Raw genomic sequence first — 18,962 nt, forward strand, 5'->3', positions numbered from 1 at the left:
TTCCCGTCCTCCACGTGAAAAGGTTGTAAAAAATAATAAAAAATACAAGCTTATATAAAACACATGGTTTCTGATATGGAAATTATATCGTATTCATTCAAAGCAATGAACAAAAACCAAAAAAATCGGATACATTTTGGCGGCTGTGCTTTTAGTTGCAAAACCCAACCGAATGGATGAAAAAAAAACAGCGAAATATAAAATTCAAATGGCAAATGTAAAAAAGGACAACGCACAAAAAACGCAAACACTCTCAGCCAATGTAGGCTTCACAACCTCGTTGTTGTTGTTGCTCGTTTTATTTCAGTTTTTTTTTGTGTTTTTGTGCAAATGACACTTATTTTAAATCCCAACAAAACAAATAAATTATTTTCGCCATTAAAGAGAATAAAAAAAACAAAACGAGAAGTAAATTTTATTGCCCCTTTTTTTACCCTGACCCAGTCACCATAAGCTTTATGGTATTTGGTATGGCAGTGTAAAGAGCAATACAGGGATTTTTTTCTAAATAGAAGTAGGTGGTGATGGAATTTGAAGGATTTATGAGGGACGTGATTCAATATTAGGGGCCTTTTATGCCTGGATAAAAAATTGTGGACAAGTCTATCTTTAAATATATCAGAAGTGGAGAATACATCACTTCCGTTGACCGCTAAATTACAAAATAAAATTTAATTCATTAAAAAAACCTATTCTTAGTTTCTACTTCATTACCCAGTTAATTGATCAATCATTAAAAATTTTAGAATCCTTTCGGGAAAACTAGTTTGTTCACTCTCTTCTTATTGATACGAAGATTTCAGTGCATCGCTCGCACTGTTTATTAAAGTGAACCTTTGTCCATATGCTATTTTCAGTGAATTATTTTACTGAACTACTTGAACATCGCTCGTTCAGTTCATTCAGTGAATCATTCAATGGAACCTGTAGTAGAGCCTTACATTTTTATTCATTAAAATGAATTCTCCCTAGTTTTTTTTTTTCATTATTATCCAGTTCATTGGTCAATCATTAACCTTGTTAGAATAAGTTTCGGAAAACTTTTTTCTGCACTATTTTCCTATTGATACAAAAAGTTCTGTGCATCGCTCACTCAATTCATTAAAGTGAACATGCGTCTATATGCTCTTTGCAGTGAATTGTTTTATTGAACTACTAGAGCATCGCTCGTTCAGTTCATTCAGTGAATCATTCAATGGAACCTGTTGTAGAGTTTTACATTTTTATTCATTAAAATTAACTCTCCATAGTCTATTCTTCATTATCGAGTTCATTAATCAATAATTAACCATCGCTTGTTCAGTTCATTGAAGTAAACATGCGAACCTTTAGTAGAATTCATTTTCATTTTAATGCATTTAGAATAAATACTTCCTACTTATTATCCAGTTTATTGATCCGAAATTTCATTTTCGGAAAGCTTCTATCGAATGTTTTTCTTATTGGCACAACGTTCAGTTCGAAGTTCAGTGCATCGTTAGCTCAGTTGCTAAAACGAACCTATGTTTAAACGCTCTGAACTAATTGAAGATCGCTCGTTCATTCAGTTACGTATAACAATGAAGGTACTTGAATAATCCTTAATGACAAATATTCCGAGACCACGACTTTATATAGAACTTCTGTGTGGTTTCGTGCCGGTATGTAATATATATTAAAAACAAAAACTTTAACTATTATCATTTAGCAATTTTGTGAACAAATCAAATCTCTACATTACCCGTATTTCGCAATCTAGTTCAGAGATAGCAGATCTAGTTCAGGAGCAGATCGATCAGTTCCCTTTCTAGGATGAAACTGGTTTTTATAATATCACCATTCGGGAACTATATGAAATAGACCTATTTCGGATCACTACGTTCTTAAAGTATTGTCATTGAACTTGTTTGTTCCGGAACCAATAAATTTTTGAAAATAAGTTGTATATAGAAGTTAACAACGTTCAAACTTGGAGCTAACCATGACCCACGGGATTGTTTGAACGAGGATATTGTTAAGCGCAAGGAATGTAATGAATGCTATTGAGGGTTGGGTCATTCCGAAATTAACTAGTTCCAAGGTACTATTCTTGGTCCAGTGCTTTCGCTTATCTAGTCTCTTTTGTTCGCTCACTTAGTTCCTATTGATCCTATCTTTCATTTATTTCGTTTCGTTCATTGGACGAATTAACTGACATGTACCAATGTACGATTGAACTAAACGGAACTGTGGAACTAAATGTATGGCCTAGTTCAAATAAAAAAGATCGAACACCTTCAGGAACGAGATTTCCAAACTCTAGTGCTGTTTTTATATACAAAGTTTGTTGGTAAGGCCAACATATATTTTCTTCATATTTCGATAACGACGGTACGCGGCCACTTCCTCTTGGGAAATAGAGAAAATATTAGAGTTGGGCAATCTAGTTCACGTAGCGGATCGATCTTTCTCGTTCCTTTTTTTAAAGGAACTACTTCCTTTGCTTCATATAGTTCCTTTGTTCCATATAGTTCCTTTGCTCCAAATAGTTCCTTTGCTCTATATAGTTCCAACTCTTTCATAGTTCCTTTGAATCTCTCTCTTTCATCGTTCTTTTGGTTTTTTTTTTTGCTAACATAGTTCCGTGTTGATTCATTAAAAAAAAGAAATGAAAAATTAAAAAAATAAAAATGAAAAAACAAAAATGAATTGAAGCTACAGAATTCAACTGCAGGACGATAAGCATAACATATTTTTTATAAATAAATAAAAATATTTAAAACAAAACAAACAAATTAAATTTTAACTATTAACACAATAATAAATTGATGAGCTTTATATGTTTATATGTTGTTAACAGTGTGACGGCATTTGTAAAACGAACGAATGAAGAATATGGGAATAAAGGAATAAGATCAGAAAAAAAGAACCAGACCAAAAAAGAACGAGATCAGAAAAAGGAACTATATTAATTAAAGAGTTGGAACTAGTTCCGATCGTTCCTTTCTCGAAATTGTTCCAATGAACTAGTTCTTTCCGGAACTACCCAACTCTAGAAAAGTACTCACAAGACAATTCAGATCGATGTTTTTTAGAAGAACAAAGGGAACAAAATACACGACTGAACTAAAATTAATTCCGATCGTTCATTGAACGGAATCTTGCCATGGAATTAGTTCATTGTGTTTGCTTTACTCGGTCGATTGTCAATTGGACTTTAGTATAGAGTTTTAGAATTGTTCTGTGCTTTCAATCCCCCAATGCTCTTTCAAACCACCCAATAACTTCGATGCGCCCCTGTAGGAAATCTCACCCAAAGTGGTAATATTAATTGAAGAAATAGAAAAAAACTCTCACACATACAATTTTTATGTTTTACCTTTTTGTTGCCTAACACACTGTTTACAAGCCTACCGATTCATGTTATCCCTTCGTTGTTCTTTTTTTCCACTCTTCTTCGCTTAAAAAACGGTTATCTAGTAATTTATCAAATAAATTTCATTTGTATTTTTTTTTTCTCCACAACAATTTTCTTGTTTTTTCTTACTTTAATGGGCATTAAATTAAATATTAATCTACTATGGAACAACTGTATATAATAGGGAAATGGGAGATTGGTTTAACGTAAATGAGAACTAGGAAAAAAAATAAACGAGTTAGATCTAATAGGCGGCCGTAAACGAATAAAAATAATGGACGGAGGAAACTGCAAAACCTAAAAACGAATGAAATAGAACTGTAAACCATTCTACAAAATTGTAAATAATTGTCAACGGAAGGAAATTGATATAAATTGAGTTCGTAAGGATGTTGGCGCTGCTGCTGCTGCAATCCTTAGTTGTGGCAGGTGCCAACCGTCCACCCGTTTCACTTCGCCGAGTACGAGTAATTACCGGATGTCTATGGTAAATTAATTTTTCTGTTTTTTATTTTCGTAATGAAGTTGGAATTCTTAATAGCATATAAAGAAAATATCAAGGGAAAAAGTAGGCGAATCGTTTAATATGATAACAAAACTCAATTAGATTACTTTATTAAAGATGAGGGTCATCCACTTATACATGGTATGACATATTATATTTGAAAATGTAATCAAATTTTTAATGCGATTTAAATGGGGTTATTCACAAAATAACACTGATGCTGCCGATTCCAGCAACCAAAATTACGAAAACTAAAGCAACACTGTATAGGAAGGCTTATCGAAGGACAATGTGCCAGTGTCTGTGATATGATGACAAAAACCCTCGCTCGATAAGCGACAAGAAATCCCTATGAGTTATGAAAAAAATACGAAAGATACTATCCGAACGAGACCTCAAGAGAACTCCAGGCCGACAGAATTCTTACATCACGTACCTGCGGTTATTAAAGCTTCTCCAATGGAAGCTGATCCTAATTATAGCATTTCCTCCTCACAGCTTGCGACAATGAAAAGGATTAGGTCGACTTATAAGTGGGAAGTAATACCTATGTATAATGAAACACCTTAAGGTAAAGAGAAAGTACGAAATACACTATCCGAACATAGCCTTGTGGAAATACCCAACGGCGACGACCAAGTACTTTGGAAATCCCGCTGCCCACACCAGCAACTAAAAGTGGGAAAGGCAGAGAAAGACTGGACAGGAAGACTTACTTACATACTTAGATGGCTCAAGACAGAACATTTTTGCTATAAGCCAGCTTGAAAAAGATTTCCAGGCTCGTCGGAATTGTGAGCAGTTTTTCCAATTTGAAATTCCATGTTTCGATATGTTATCTTCCACTTAATCTTTCCATCGAATTCGTGGCCCTCTTCTTCTGCGTGAGCCTTTTGAGCTGGGGCATCCTCAAATATTCGCACAACATGATCTAGCCACCGTAGTCGATGCAGGTCGATGCGTCTGACTATATCGATGTCCTGCCCGTAGATATTTCGGCAATTTTTTCTCTCAAACACTCTAAGAACTGCCTCATCTGCCTGCACAAGTACCCATGCTCCAGATCTATACACCTGCACGGGTAGTATCAGCATCATGTAGACTGTCAGTTTGTTCCGGCGAGAGGTGGCCTTGTTCTTGAATTGCTTACTCAGACCATCTGGCGCAGAGTGAAAATCTGGTCAATGGTGGATTTGCCAGCCATTGGCTTCAGTCGTTCGCACAGTACGCTGAATAGCACTTTTTATGCGATGGGATGGAGACTAATTCCTCGTGTTGTCTCATTTTTAGTGCACGGGACACAGGATGCATGCATGCAGGTTCCAGATATGCCTTCCTCATGCCAAAATGTACTAATCTTGACCAACATCTGACCACCAATCTAGAATAGTTCGGCTGATAACCCATCGGCACCTGCTGTTTTATTATTCTTTAGCCGATTGATTGCAATTCTGACCTCATCTTACCTAGGTGGTATACACTGTATACCGACATCTCTTATTTGTTTTGAGTTATCTTTTTTACCACCACTATTTGATACCAGCAGCTTTTCAAAATGCTTCTTCCAGATCCTCAACATGCTGTCTGTATCTGTCACCATGTTTCCTTCTTCATCTATACAGGGGGACGCCGTCGGGTGGGTGTTTTACTCCTTGGACTTCGATTTGTACATCTCGATTTGCTCCCGCTCACATTTTTCTTGTTCTTTCTTCTTTTTTCTGAAAATACGTTTCTGCCGATAATTCTCTTTCGCATTACGTGTTGCTATTGCTAGCAGGGTTCTTCTATACGTTGTGTTTTTCATATCAGTAGCATTGCGACACTCCAGATCGCACCACGGGTTTCTTGATTGTGGTATTTAGTACCCATGTATTGATTTTGCTGCAGTTTGTAGGGAGTGGGTCGGGACAAGGAGTGCTTTCGTCAAGCAGGTGAGTAATTTGTGCAGCTTTCCGCCATCAAGTTTCCGTGTTGTGTTAGATCGCACCTTTGTTGCTACATTAAGACGAGTGCGAATCATGGCTGCTACAAGTTAGTGATCTGAATCGATATTCGATCCTCGGATCGAACAAACGTCTAAAACACTGGATGAATGCCTTCCGAATGTCACAACATGATCGATTTGATTTCTCGTTGTTTTTCATCGGGAGACAATTAGGTGGCCTTGTATCTCGATATGCTTGAATCTGTGCTGCTGACTACCATATTTATGCTGCCGCGAAGTCAATCGAGCGAAAAAACTGCGCCTGTTCTGTACAACGTGCGCACATCCATATACAGATTCGCAGATCTTGACGCCCTATACGTTTGCGGGAGTTGTCAATATTAAGGGGTTGGGTTTGGTTTTCTTTTTCGTTGTTTTTTCATAGTAGTAGATTTTTCCGAGGGTGGGCAACTAACTCGAAGCCTCAATCCATTTTTTTAGTTCTCATGGATGAATTCGCGGCACATATCACCTCACTATTTCAACAGGCGATGAAAATAGTTACCCCAGGTGGCATTGCGGGCAGGTCAGTGTCCACAATTGAGATGAAAGAGGGACCGAAATAAGCCTGGGCTTTGCCATGTTAAAGCCAATCAGAGCTGTTGCTTGGTATCTATCATCCCCTAAAGATTACGACGATCAGACGATTAATTAGGGTAGATCGATTACGCTATCAAATTATTCACAGAATAATTTCACTTTTTCATTTAATTGTATTCTTTTCAGCTTGGTGCCAAAGCTGTCCTAATCTTTCTTTGACCAGTCTCCCGAAATTCATGCAATTGGTCTTGGAATTGTTGTGGAAAAAAACTTATATTTATGTTTTCAAAAATAAATATAAACCTCATATTAAAATTAAACAAACAACAACCTTTTTCCATGAAACTTCTAATAAAACTTCACCATCTTCTATCTTTTCTAACAGATATTTCATCGAAACTACAACAACACTACAACGACAATGAAAACTCCATTTATGGTCATAACGGAAATCTAGATGTTATCGGCGATAATGACACCGAAGATGATGATGTTGTTATAGTCGACAGTACAGTTACCACAGGCATTGGGGCGTTGGCGGCATCGGCGACAAGCAATATTGAAACACCCAATATATTTACATGCCCCGCAGATGGTTTATATGCCCATCAATATGAATGTCACCTGTACTATCGTTGCGAACAGCAGACAGACGGTTATGTGAAAGCCTATTTATTAAGCTGTCGTAGGGGTACAATATTCTCACGTGATTTGAAATTATGTATGCCTCCATTGTTGGCAAATCGTGCAGAATGTCAACATTACACCAATGAAATCGATACACTGCTGACAACTGATGATGATGCGGCCGAGAATGATATTACACTTAGCGGTGGTGTCGTTGGTGATGATGGAGGCGATGTCATAAATGCCACCAATTCTGCCAACATTGATGCGAACATTGATAACCGATTGATGTATATACTGCAAATGGCCGGTGCTAGAATCGGTGCCAATGGTGGTGGGGTGGCGAACAATGGCAATGCCATGGCCGCCGATACATACAAGCAATGGCAAAATTATGGTCTAACAGGATTAAGCGGTGTTTCGGTAATTTCCTTTTCAACATCATCTGCACGTTCGGCAGCAAGTGCAGATAACGACCAAGGACCGCCATGTAAAGATGATGGATTTATGAGCGATCCAGATGATTGTACAGTTTTCTATCGTTGCATATCGAATGGCCAGACATTTAATAAAATTGGCTTCCGCTGTTCGGGTGGCACAGCATGGGATGAATCACTGCAATCGTGTAATCATTTGGCCAATGTCCGTAACAATGGTGGATGTCTGAATAAGAAGGAAGGCATACAAATGGATGAGGAGATGATGACGGCAACACAATCGTCACAAAATAATTATCAAAATACGACCACGTCGTCATCATCATCGAGTTCACAACAGCAGCAACAAAGTTCAACATCATCATCAATGAGTTCCTCATCCACATCGTCTTCTACATCCTCATCTTCGGAATCATCTCAACAGCAACAGTCGTCTTCAACACAATCGAGTAGCACTGAAAGTTCATCGACATCTTCATCCAGTACTCAAAGTTCATCGTCATCTTCCCAAAATTCTTCCACTTCGTCGTCAAGTAGTCAACAATCAACAACATCTTCCAGTACTGCGGCAAATATGGAAAGTTCCACCCAGCAATCTTCTTCGAATAACAATCAGTCCTCGAATTCCCAAAGCTCGAACAACAATCAATCTTCAGGCAGCTCATCTAGTTCCACAGAGAATATGGAAAGTTCTACTCAACAATCATCATCAAATAATCAAAGCTCCAGTTCCCAAAACGCCAATAACAATCAATCATCAAATTCGAATACGGGATCCTCTAGCAATCAAAGCTCAAACTCCCAGAACAATCAATCCTCAAATTCTCAAGGTTCCAATCAACAATCCTCCTCGTCGTCTTCCAATAATCAAAATGGCTCAGGCTCATCATCCAGTTCGGCATCATCTACCAACAAACCGGCTTCGACAAAATGTGAAGATGAGAACACTTATATTCCCGATATGGAAGATTGTGCCAAATTCTATCGTTGTCGCGATGATGGTAATGGTGGACTGGAAATGGTGACATTCACCTGTGGACCTGGCACTGTATGGAATCAAGATGATAAGGTGTGTGATTTGCCTACGGATTCTCAGCGGGAAAAATGTAAAATCACTTCGTCGAATTCTCAGCAAGGTTCATCAAACTCAAACAATCAATCGGGTTCTTCAAACTCAAATCAATCCGGTTCCTCCTCAAGTTCCAATCAATCAGGATCTTCAAGCTCCAATCAATCAGGATCATCAAACTCTAATCAATCGGAATCTTCCAACGCTAATCAATCCGGTTCATCCTCAAGCTCCAACCAGTCTGGATCGTCAAGTTCAAATCAATCAGGCTCATCTTCAAGTTCCAATCAATCGTCTTCTGGAAATGACCAATCAGCATCTTCATCAAATAATAATCAATCACAATCGTCCACGTCGGGCGCCACTACGACTGAAGAACAAAAACCTCAGAAACCCATTAATCCCGATGGAAAATGTAGCGATACCGAAACATATTTACCCGACAAAACCGATTGCAGCCGTTTCTATCGTTGTCTGGATAACGGAAATGGTGGTTTCGATATTATCGGATTTGATTGTGCACCCGGAACAGTATGGGATGGCGACTCTAAAGGTTGTAATCATCCAACAGATGTCCAGAAGGAACAATGTAGGGTAATGGCTGCCGGAGGTGGTAATTCTCAGGGATCGTCATCCGGCAATCAGCAACAAGGTTCGTCAACAACACAGGAATCTTCATCCAGTTCGAGTAACCAACAACAGGGTTCTTCTTCGAGCAACCAACAACAGGGTTCATCATCGAGCAATCAACAACAAGGTTCATCGTCTTCATCAACCACGACAAGCTCTGGAAGTCAACAGCAGGGATCAAGTTCAAGTAATCAACAGCAGGGTTCATCTTCATCGCAGGAATCATCCAACAGCTCCAATAATCAACAACAGGGCTCGTCAGGTTCCTCATCAAGTACACAATCCTCTCAAAGCTCCTCATCATCGACAACGGAATCGAATCAATCTTCTCAATCATCCAGCAGCCAAGAATCTTCAAGTACCCAAAGCAGTTCATCTTCGTCATCATCGAACAATACACAAACCGGTTCATCCTCCAGTACCGAATCCAATCAGCAGGGTTCACAATCATCTTCAAGTCAATCTGGTTCGAATCAGTCCAATCAAACTACAGAATCGTCATCAAATAACGAATCTAGTCAATCGTCTAGCTCTCAGTCCGGTTCTAGCAACACAGAGAGTAGCAGCAGTTCGTCTAGCACCGAAACTCAAACCACCACACAGAAACCATTTATCCCCGCCACCGAATGTGAAAATGAGGAAACCTTTTTGGAGGACAAGGAAGATTGCAGTAAATTCTATAGATGTCTAGATAATGGCAAGGGAGGTTATTCGAAAGTTTCATTTAAATGTCCACCCGATACTATATGGCATCCTGAGGCTAATAGTTGTGATCACCCAGCTCAAGTGCCATCGAGAGATTGTAAAATGCCACCACCTCCACCACCATCATCAAATACCACAGAGTCTTCAACTGGTACGGAGAGTTCCACTAGTCAATCTTCCGGTTCTTCATCATCAGCCTCCACCCAAGAGTCAAGTCAAAGTTCATCGACCACACAGGAATCATCGCAATCATCTTCCTCACAAAGTTCTTCGTCGAACCAAGAATCCAACACTACTCAAAGTGGATCTTCATCTAATCAGGAATCAAGCACTGCTCAAAGTGGATCTTCATCATCTCAGGAATCAAATACTACGCAAAGTAGTTCCAGTTCTTCCAGCAGCAGCACCACCACTCAGGAATCCTCTTCGTCTTCTTCACAAAGTTCATCGTCCAACCAAGAATCCAGCACAAGTCAAAGTAGTACCAGCTCAACCACAGGTTCTACATCTCAGGAATCACAAAGCAGCTCATCCACGACTCAAGAATCTACCTCACAAAGTAGTTCAGGATCATCTTCGACCACAGAAGAATCATCAAGCTCCTCGTCTACAACAACCCAAGAAAGTTCCTCGTCTTCATCACAGCAATCTGGTTCATCCAGTTCATCTCAATCTGGATCACAATCCTCCAGCTCATCCCAAAGCAGTTCATCCAGCACTCAATCCTCCAGTTCCTCGCAACAAAATCCTGTTGGCACCTGCAAGAGCAATAATCAATATCTAGAAGATTCCAAGAACTGTGCCCGCTTCTATAGATGTGTGAAAAACAGCAAAGGAGGTTATGACAAGGTAGCGTTTACTTGCGGACCTGGCACAGTGTGGGATCCACAAATCGAAGCTTGCAACCATGCCTGGGCAGTTAAGGATCGTAAATGTGGAACTGGAAGTAGTGGAACAGAAACAGGTAGCTCTGGACAGCAAACAACAAAGAAACCCGCAACAACTCAACGTCCTCTGACTACCACAAGCAAACCTACCAGTAAACCTATTGAACAGCCACCAACGGTAGCACCATCCACGACCAACAAACCTGCCGCCCAGAAACCTTCCTCCACAACACAAAAACCAATTGAAAACACCCCTGGCATTTGCAAAACCGATGGTTTTGTCGGTGATCCTAACGATTGTACTCGTTTCTATCGTTGCGTATCCAATGGTAAAGGAGGATTTACTCAATATCCATTCCGTTGTGGTCAAGGTACCGTTTGGGATAGTGATTTGCAGACGTGTAATCATGATTTGAATAAATGTAATACGAATAATGTTGCGGGTGAACATCCAACGACCCCGAAGCCGGACGATACAACTACAGGGAAAGCACCAAGTTCTATGCCTGGTTATGAACCAACAACAACCACTCAAAGGCCACAAGAGACCACCACTGAATTCACTACCACAAGTCCACCGGGTTATGAGCCCACCACAACTACTCAAAGGGCTCCGGAAGGACCACCAACCACTACCACAGAATATCCACAGCCAAGCACAACTACCACAAGTCCTCCGGGCTATGAACCCACCACTACAACTCAAAGGGCTCCGGAAGGTCCACAAACCACCACCACAGAATATCCCCAGCCGAGCACAACCACCACAAGTCCGCCCGGTTATGAGCCCACCACAACTACAAGTCCACCTGGTTATGAACCCACCACAACAACCAGTCCACCGGGTTATGAACCCACCACAACGACTTCTCCAAGCACAACCACAACAATGAAACCCGACCCCAATAAACCAATTAGTTCCAAAGACCCTTGCCCCAAGGAAGGCTTCTTCGGAGATCAAGATGATTGTCAACGATTCTTCAGATGCATTGACAATGGCAAAGGTGGCTTTGAAAAGCACTCCTTTAAATGTGGCAACGACACAGTTTGGGATGCTGAAATTGAAAGTTGTAATCATCCCACAGAGGTCTCAGATCCCAAATGTCGTCAAGAGGGTACTACCGAACAATCAGGTATGACGACCACCACAATGAAATATCCAACAACTGGAGTTACAGGCTTGGAAGAAGATACCACCACAGCTATGCCCATGACCTCGACAACACCCGTACCTAATTTACCAGCCGGCAAGGAATGTAAGGGTAAAGGTTTTATGGCGGATCCCGAGAATTGTCAAAAATTCTATCGTTGTTTGGAAAATCCAAATGGTAGCTTTGAGAAGCATGAGTTCAAATGTGCCAAGGGTACTGCATGGAATGAAGATAAGCAGGCATGTGATTATAGGGAGAATGTTGAACGTTGTCAGGGTACCACAGAGGAACCAGAAACGGAGACCACAACCATGGAATACGTGACAAGTACAACGGATAAATATACCACTACAACATATAAGCCGGAGGTGACAACCACAACACAGGTTGTTGAGACCACAACAACATACAAGCCCACGATGACAACAACTACTCAGGTTATGGAGACCACGACTACGTATAAGCCCACGATGACAACTACTCAGGTTATGGAGACAACCACCACTTACAAGCCCACGATGACAACTACGACTCAGACTGCAGAACCCACAACCACATACAAACCTACGGAATCTACAACAGATAAATATCCCACTTCCACAACGGAGGGTAGTACGGATTATACCACCACCATGCAACCAACAACATCCACCACTCCAGTACCCAATCTGCCTCCAGGCAAAGAGTGTACCGGTGAAGGTTTCATGGCTGACCCAGAGAACTGTCAAAAATTCTATCGCTGCATCCAATCCGGTAAAGGCTATGAGAAACATGAATTCAAGTGTGCCAAGGGAACGGCATGGAATGAAGACCAGCAGGCCTGTGATTACCGTGAAAATGTTGAACGTTGTGCCGGTACGACTGAGGAACCTGAACTAGAAACAACAACCGAGGAATTTATGAGCAGTACAACTCCGGGTTATGAGAAGCCAACCACAATGAAACCAGAAACCACCACGGAGTACCTCACCAGTACCACGGATAAATATACCACTACTACCAGCGTGCCGACCACAGCCATCACCAGTACCACGGATAAATATACCACAACTACCGGCATGCCAACAACAACCACCGACAAATATCCAACCTCAACCATTGCCGTCGAATCATCCACAATTCCCGCGGAATCAACTACCGAATTAACTACAACAATGGAACCATCTTCAACAACTCCAGTACCCAATCTGCCACCTGGCAAAGAGTGTACTGGAGAAGGTTTTATGCCTGATCCCGATAATTGTCAAAAATTCTATCGCTGTATTGAATCCGGAAAGGGCTATGAGAAACATGAATTCAAGTGTGCCAAGGGAACAGCCTGGAATGAAGATAAACAGGCCTGCGATTACCGTGTCAATGTAGAACGGTGCTCCGGAACTACAGAAGAACCTGAACTTGAAACCACTACCGAAGAATTCATGACTAGTACAACTCCCGGTTTTGAGAAGCCCACTACAACTAAACCAGAAACAACCACGGAGTATGTCACAAGCACCACGGATAAATACACCACAACCACAATGAAACCGGAAACCACCACAGAGTATGTTACCAGTACCACTGATAAATATACCACAACTACCAATGTGCCGACCACAACCACCGACAAATATATAACCTCAACCATTGGAGTCGAATCATCCACAATTCCCGCAGAATCAACAACAACCATGGAACCATCTTCAACAACTCCAATACCCAATCTGCCTCCTGGCAAAGAATGTACAGGAGAAGGTTTCATGCCTGATCCCGATAATTGTCAGAAATTCTATCGTTGTATACAATCCGGAAAGGGCTATGAGAAACACGAATTCAAATGTGCCAAGGGAACGGCATGGAATGAGGATAAACAGGCTTGCGACTATCGCAAAAATGTTGAAAGGTGTTCGGGAACTACCGAGGAACCAGAACTGGAAACAACAACCGAAGAATTCATGAGTAGCACAACTCCCGCCTATGAGAAGCCTACTACAATGAAACCAGAAACCACCACGGAGTATGTGACCAGCACCACGGATAAATATACCACAACTACCGGTATGCCGACCACCACTACCACCGATAAGTATCCAACCTCAACAACAATCCCTGAGTCATCCACGGAATCCAGCACGGAATACACCACAACCATGGAGCCCACTTCAACTACTCCCATACCCAATTTACCACCCGGTAAAGAATGCCAGGGCGAAGGTTTCATGGCTGATCCAGAGAACTGTCAAAAATTCTATCGCTGTATCCAATCCGGTAAAGGCTATGAGAAACATGAATTCAAGTGTGCCAAAGGAACAGCATGGAATGAGGATAAGCAAGCCTGTGACTATCGTGAAAATGTTGAGCGTTGTTCGGGAACCACCGAAGAACCTGAACCGGAGACAACAACTGAGGAATACACCCAAAGTACCACAGATAAATATACCACAACAACTACCCAGGGATATGAAAAACCCACCACTGAAGAAGTTATGACCACTACCACCTACAGACCAAGTGTGATCACAACAACATCTAAACCATCGGACACAACAACAACTGAATACGATAGTACCACAACCTCTACACCTGACAATACAACAACCACAATACAACCAACCTCAACAACACCTATACCCAATTTACCCGCCGGAAAGAAATGTACTGGTGAAGGTTTTATGGCCGACCCCGATAATTGTCGAAAATTCTATCGCTGCGAAAAATCTGACAATGGTTATGCTAAATATGAATTTTTGTGTGCCAAGGGTACCGGTTGGAGTGAAGAGAAACAAACATGTGATCATCGTGATAACATTGAACGTTGTCAGGGACAAACAGAAGCTCCTGAGCCAGAGACTACCGAAATGCCAACGGAAAATTTAACTACAACAACGATTTCGTATGAGACCACAACAACCGAAGGACCGTCAGTGACAAAACCAGTAACTACAACGGAAAGGCCAACCACTACTGACAAATCGACAGAGATGCCAACCACAACTACGGATGTGCCAGCCACAAAACCCACGACTACAACCACCGAATTGCCAACCACAACCACAGGAGTGCCAACCACAAAACCCACAACTACAACCGAAATGCCAACCACAACCAATGAATTGCCAACCACAACCACCGAAATGCCAGCCACAAAACCCACGACTACAACCGATATGGCACCAACAAAACCCACAACAACAACAGAAGAAACTACCGACTACACCACAACAATGCAACCTACCACAGTATCGCCCATACCAAATCTTCCACCAGGCACTAAATGTCCTGGAGAAGGTTTTATGGCTGACCCGGACAATTGTCGCAAGTTCTATAGATGTATAGAAAATAACGGTAAATATGATCGTTATGATTTTATGTGTGACAAAGGTACCGCCTGGAGTGAAGAGAAACAGACGTGTGATTTTGCCGAAAATGTGGAAAGGTGCGAGGGACAAACTACCGAAGCTCTTGAGTCAACAACAACCACAGAATGGAGCACAGCCCCAACTAAGCCCACAACTGCTGCAACTGAAATGGGCACGACCACATCATACCCCACAACGGCTCAAGGGCCAGAATATACAACTACCACTACCATGGCTTCGGAAACAACAACCACTGATATGCCAGGTTATGTGCCCACCACCACCGCACCCGCTGGTACCACCACCGAGAGTGAATCAACCACAGATTCCACAACAACAACAGAACAATATGAAACCACAACAATGGAACCAATAAATCACACCTGTACTGCCGAAGGTTTCTTCCCCGATGAGGATGACTGCAATCGTTATTATCGTTGTGTAGAAGGATCGAAGAAGGGAACCTATAACGTGTATAGTTTCCGTTGTCCCAACGGTACTGTCTGGGATACTTCACTGGATACATGTAATTATGCCGATCAAGTATCGGGTATTTGTTCATCGGGATCAACAACAACTACGGAAATGTCTACTACGGAAATTGGTAGCACTGGAAAACCGGAGACAACGACCACAGATAATCCCAAAGAAACAACGACAACTGGCAAACCTGAACCCACTACTACCACGGATTATCCCAAGGAGACCACAACCACCGACAATCCTAAGGAAACAACGACAACTGCAAGACCTGAGACCACAACCACCGATAATCCCAAGGAGACAACCACTACAGATAATCCCAAAGAGACAACCACAACCGTCCAGCCAGAGACAACCAGCACAGATAATCCCAAGGAAACAACAACTGTAAGACCTGACACCACAACTACAGATAATCCCAAAGAGACTACCACCACTGATAATCCCAAGGAAACAACGACCACCTTTAAACCAGAAACTACAACAACCGACAATCCCAAGGAGACCACCACAACTATCCAACCCGAAACCACCACCACCGATAATCCCAAGGAAACCACAACAACTGTACAACCCGAAACGACCACCACCGACAATCCCAAAGAAACAACAACCATGAAACCTCAAGAACCAATTACAGGAGAACCTGTAACGGGAGGAAATGTGACAGCAGCACCTTGTCCGCAAACCGAGGAAGGACAATCCTTGTATATTTGCCCTACCGGTTTTAGACGTCATCCCAAACACTGCGATATGTTCTATCAGTGTACAGAAAAGCAGGATAGCTATGACCAGAATATTGTCGTTTTCCAATGTCCCAATGGTACCGTCTATCATGAAGATTTGAATAGGTGTGACACTCCCCGAAAGGATGAACAATGTGATGTTAAGGCACGCACTCAGGGCGGACTCTTTGAAGATGAGTACAAACAAAGTCATACGGTAAGTAACATATCTTTAAAAAATATTCTAATTTCTTATTCAAGATTTTCCTAAACCTCATTCCGCTTCTTTCTACTTTCAGATACAAATCCATTCCACGGCTTCCCTCTGCCCAGCCGAAGGACATTTCGCCGTGAACGGAGACGAATGTGGTCAAATATTTATTAAATGTCAATATTCCGCTGGCAGCCAACGTTTGGAAGGTCAAATCTTTAGATGTCCCAAAGGTTTTGCCTATTGGTCCGTAAGTCGTCGCTGTGAAAGGGCTCAAAAGTTGCAGAACTGTACCACAACAAAATATGCAATCTCCACATCCATACCCGTTGAATGGTCAAATATTGGAGCTAGACGTCGGGCATTTAGAGTTTAGTCAATTTTCATAATACCATAAGTATTTATATTGTAGAATTATTTTTATAGGAAATATTATAGACGACATAAGCAAACGATTGTTTGTTCTGTTTACGAAATCGTCCCTAAGGCGTATTAGTGACGACAACACTTATACGCCAAATAGTCTAAACTATTTCGAAGCGATTTGTGTAACCAAAATAAACGATCTTTGTTTCGTTTTTTTTAGCATAAGTTCCCCTCGGGTTTTTATTGTACATTGGTGTTGGTATTAGATCTAATTTCCAAATTTATTTTATATTTTTATTTGGTGTATGGTAAACCGGGTTCTATATTTTTTAAGTAAGCTAGAATTATGTATGATTTATGTAATTAATAAATATTCCTATAACTTATATAGACTTATAGTAATAATTTCATATTATAATATTAAATATGTATATCGAATAAATGCCATAATATTTTTATAAATTTTTATATATTTTATAATACATAAAAGAAGCAATAAAGAAAAAATATTTTAATAAAAAAATAATTCTTCTTAATGCCAGCGATTAAAAAAAGTATTAAAAGAGAGCACAATTGTTTAAAGAATTAAGGAGCAAAAAAATGTGGAGGTTGAGACGGATCTCAAATGAAACGTCGTAGGAATAATTGTGAAAATAATTTCAAATTTAGCCAATTTTGGATTTCCGAATATGCATAGGAAAATTGCAGATTCTATAGCCCACTGTACAAAAAATTAAAATGGGTGCGGATTCCAAATCAAAGAACTCAGGGAGTTGTGTTTGGGGTTATTATCTTGATAAAATTGAAATGTTGTCCCCCATTCCAATTTTTCAGCACTACATTTCAAATTATCCTTTTGAATATTTAAATAATAAATTGTATCCATAATTCCTAATCCGGCAGCGCTCATACAGCCCCATAGCAGTACAGATCCTCCTCTGTGCTTTACGGTCTGAATTGTGTGCTTAGGTTCCACAGCTTTATTCGCCCTTCGCCATAAATTACTTGGTGTATCCGCCCAAACTACTTAAACTTAACAGATTTCCCAAATGCAAAGGCCTTTGTTATCTTCCCGAAAGAACGCCAATCGGATTTTCTGGTTTTGAGGGTGTTATATCCCCATTTATAATAATACATATTGGCAACTCACAAATCACAGAACAGCAGACATATTCGCAGCAAACACACCAAAAACAGAATGTGCCGCCATTACAAATTATGATGAAAAATGTATTTGTACTTCAAAACCGATTTTTATCAACATATCAAGACTTTCCGATTATTGCTCCGTCGAGATATTAACGAATGTGAATTTGTATCGACTTGTGACTGCAAAGCGGACATATCCTAGTATTTTCCTTCGAGCCCAGTTCATACGTGGATTAAAACATGTACATATCAGAAAACAACTGCTACAGTCAGATGAACCAGACCTCGACAAAATACTGGAAAAAGCCTTGTCTTTAGAAGCTTCGAGAATAGACAGCCGGGGATTGGATTTAAAAATTCAACAGTTGGACAAGTGGCGTAAACAAGATACCATCCAGATTCTCAAATGGCAATGGCAGACAACAATTTCAGAGGTCTTGTTCAAGAGGTTCGTCATGGTTAAAATTCAGGATAAATTTTTCTCAATTGGGTATCGACAATTTATGTATACGATGTGGACAGAATAATCATAAGGTAACAGATTGTCGCACAAACCCCAAACGGCTAAAGTGTAAAGCTTGCGGGGAACAAGGACATGTAAACAAGAATGTATAAAAACACTACTTGCTACATCAAATAATAACTCCATCGAAACAAATAATGAGGAAACAATTTTCAATATACATGGCAGGGGGCTTGTGAATGACGTTTTTAGTGCGTAAGCATGGCCTTGCTTCGAATTGTTTTGGGGTTACATTTCTTTTCCAGATAATTTTCTT

The 18,962-nt window shown here is 40.7% G+C and overlaps 1 protein-coding gene across 1 annotated transcript; it reads left to right on the forward strand.

The window, feature by feature from the left end:
• Nucleotides 1-5,899: 5,899 nt before the first annotated feature.
• On the forward strand, nucleotides 5,900-17,084 carry LOC133324508 (mucin-2). Its single transcript, XM_061533343.1, has 7 exons — nucleotides 5,900-5,912; nucleotides 6,791-9,167; nucleotides 9,540-9,740; nucleotides 10,089-10,505; nucleotides 10,590-15,002; nucleotides 15,081-16,674; nucleotides 16,757-17,084. Exons 1-7 carry the CDS (start codon nucleotides 5,900-5,902, stop codon nucleotides 17,042-17,044), a joined length of 9,303 nt encoding a protein of 3,100 aa, XP_061389327.1. The 3' UTR covers nucleotides 17,045-17,084.
• The last annotated feature ends 1,878 nt before the right edge of the window (nucleotides 17,085-18,962 follow it).

The sequence above is a fragment of the Musca vetustissima genome, unplaced genomic scaffold, assembly GCF_032173495.1.
Source record: "Musca vetustissima isolate MV318-11 ecotype Yass unplaced genomic scaffold, APGP_CSIRO_Mvet_v1 utg9448, whole genome shotgun sequence".
Lineage (NCBI taxonomy): Eukaryota > Metazoa > Arthropoda > Insecta > Diptera > Muscidae > Musca > Musca vetustissima.

Bases quoted from the DNA above. Each gene is read 5' to 3' on its own strand.
- LOC133324508 (XM_061533343.1), top strand. The intron at 10,506-10,589 runs GTCTTCATCACA...CAGTTCATCCAG, and splicing joins ACAACCCAAGAAAGTTCCTC to CACTCAATCCTCCAGTTCCT. The intron at 16,675-16,756 runs GTAAGTAACATA...TTCTACTTTCAG, and splicing joins AGTACAAACAAAGTCATACG to ATACAAATCCATTCCACGGC.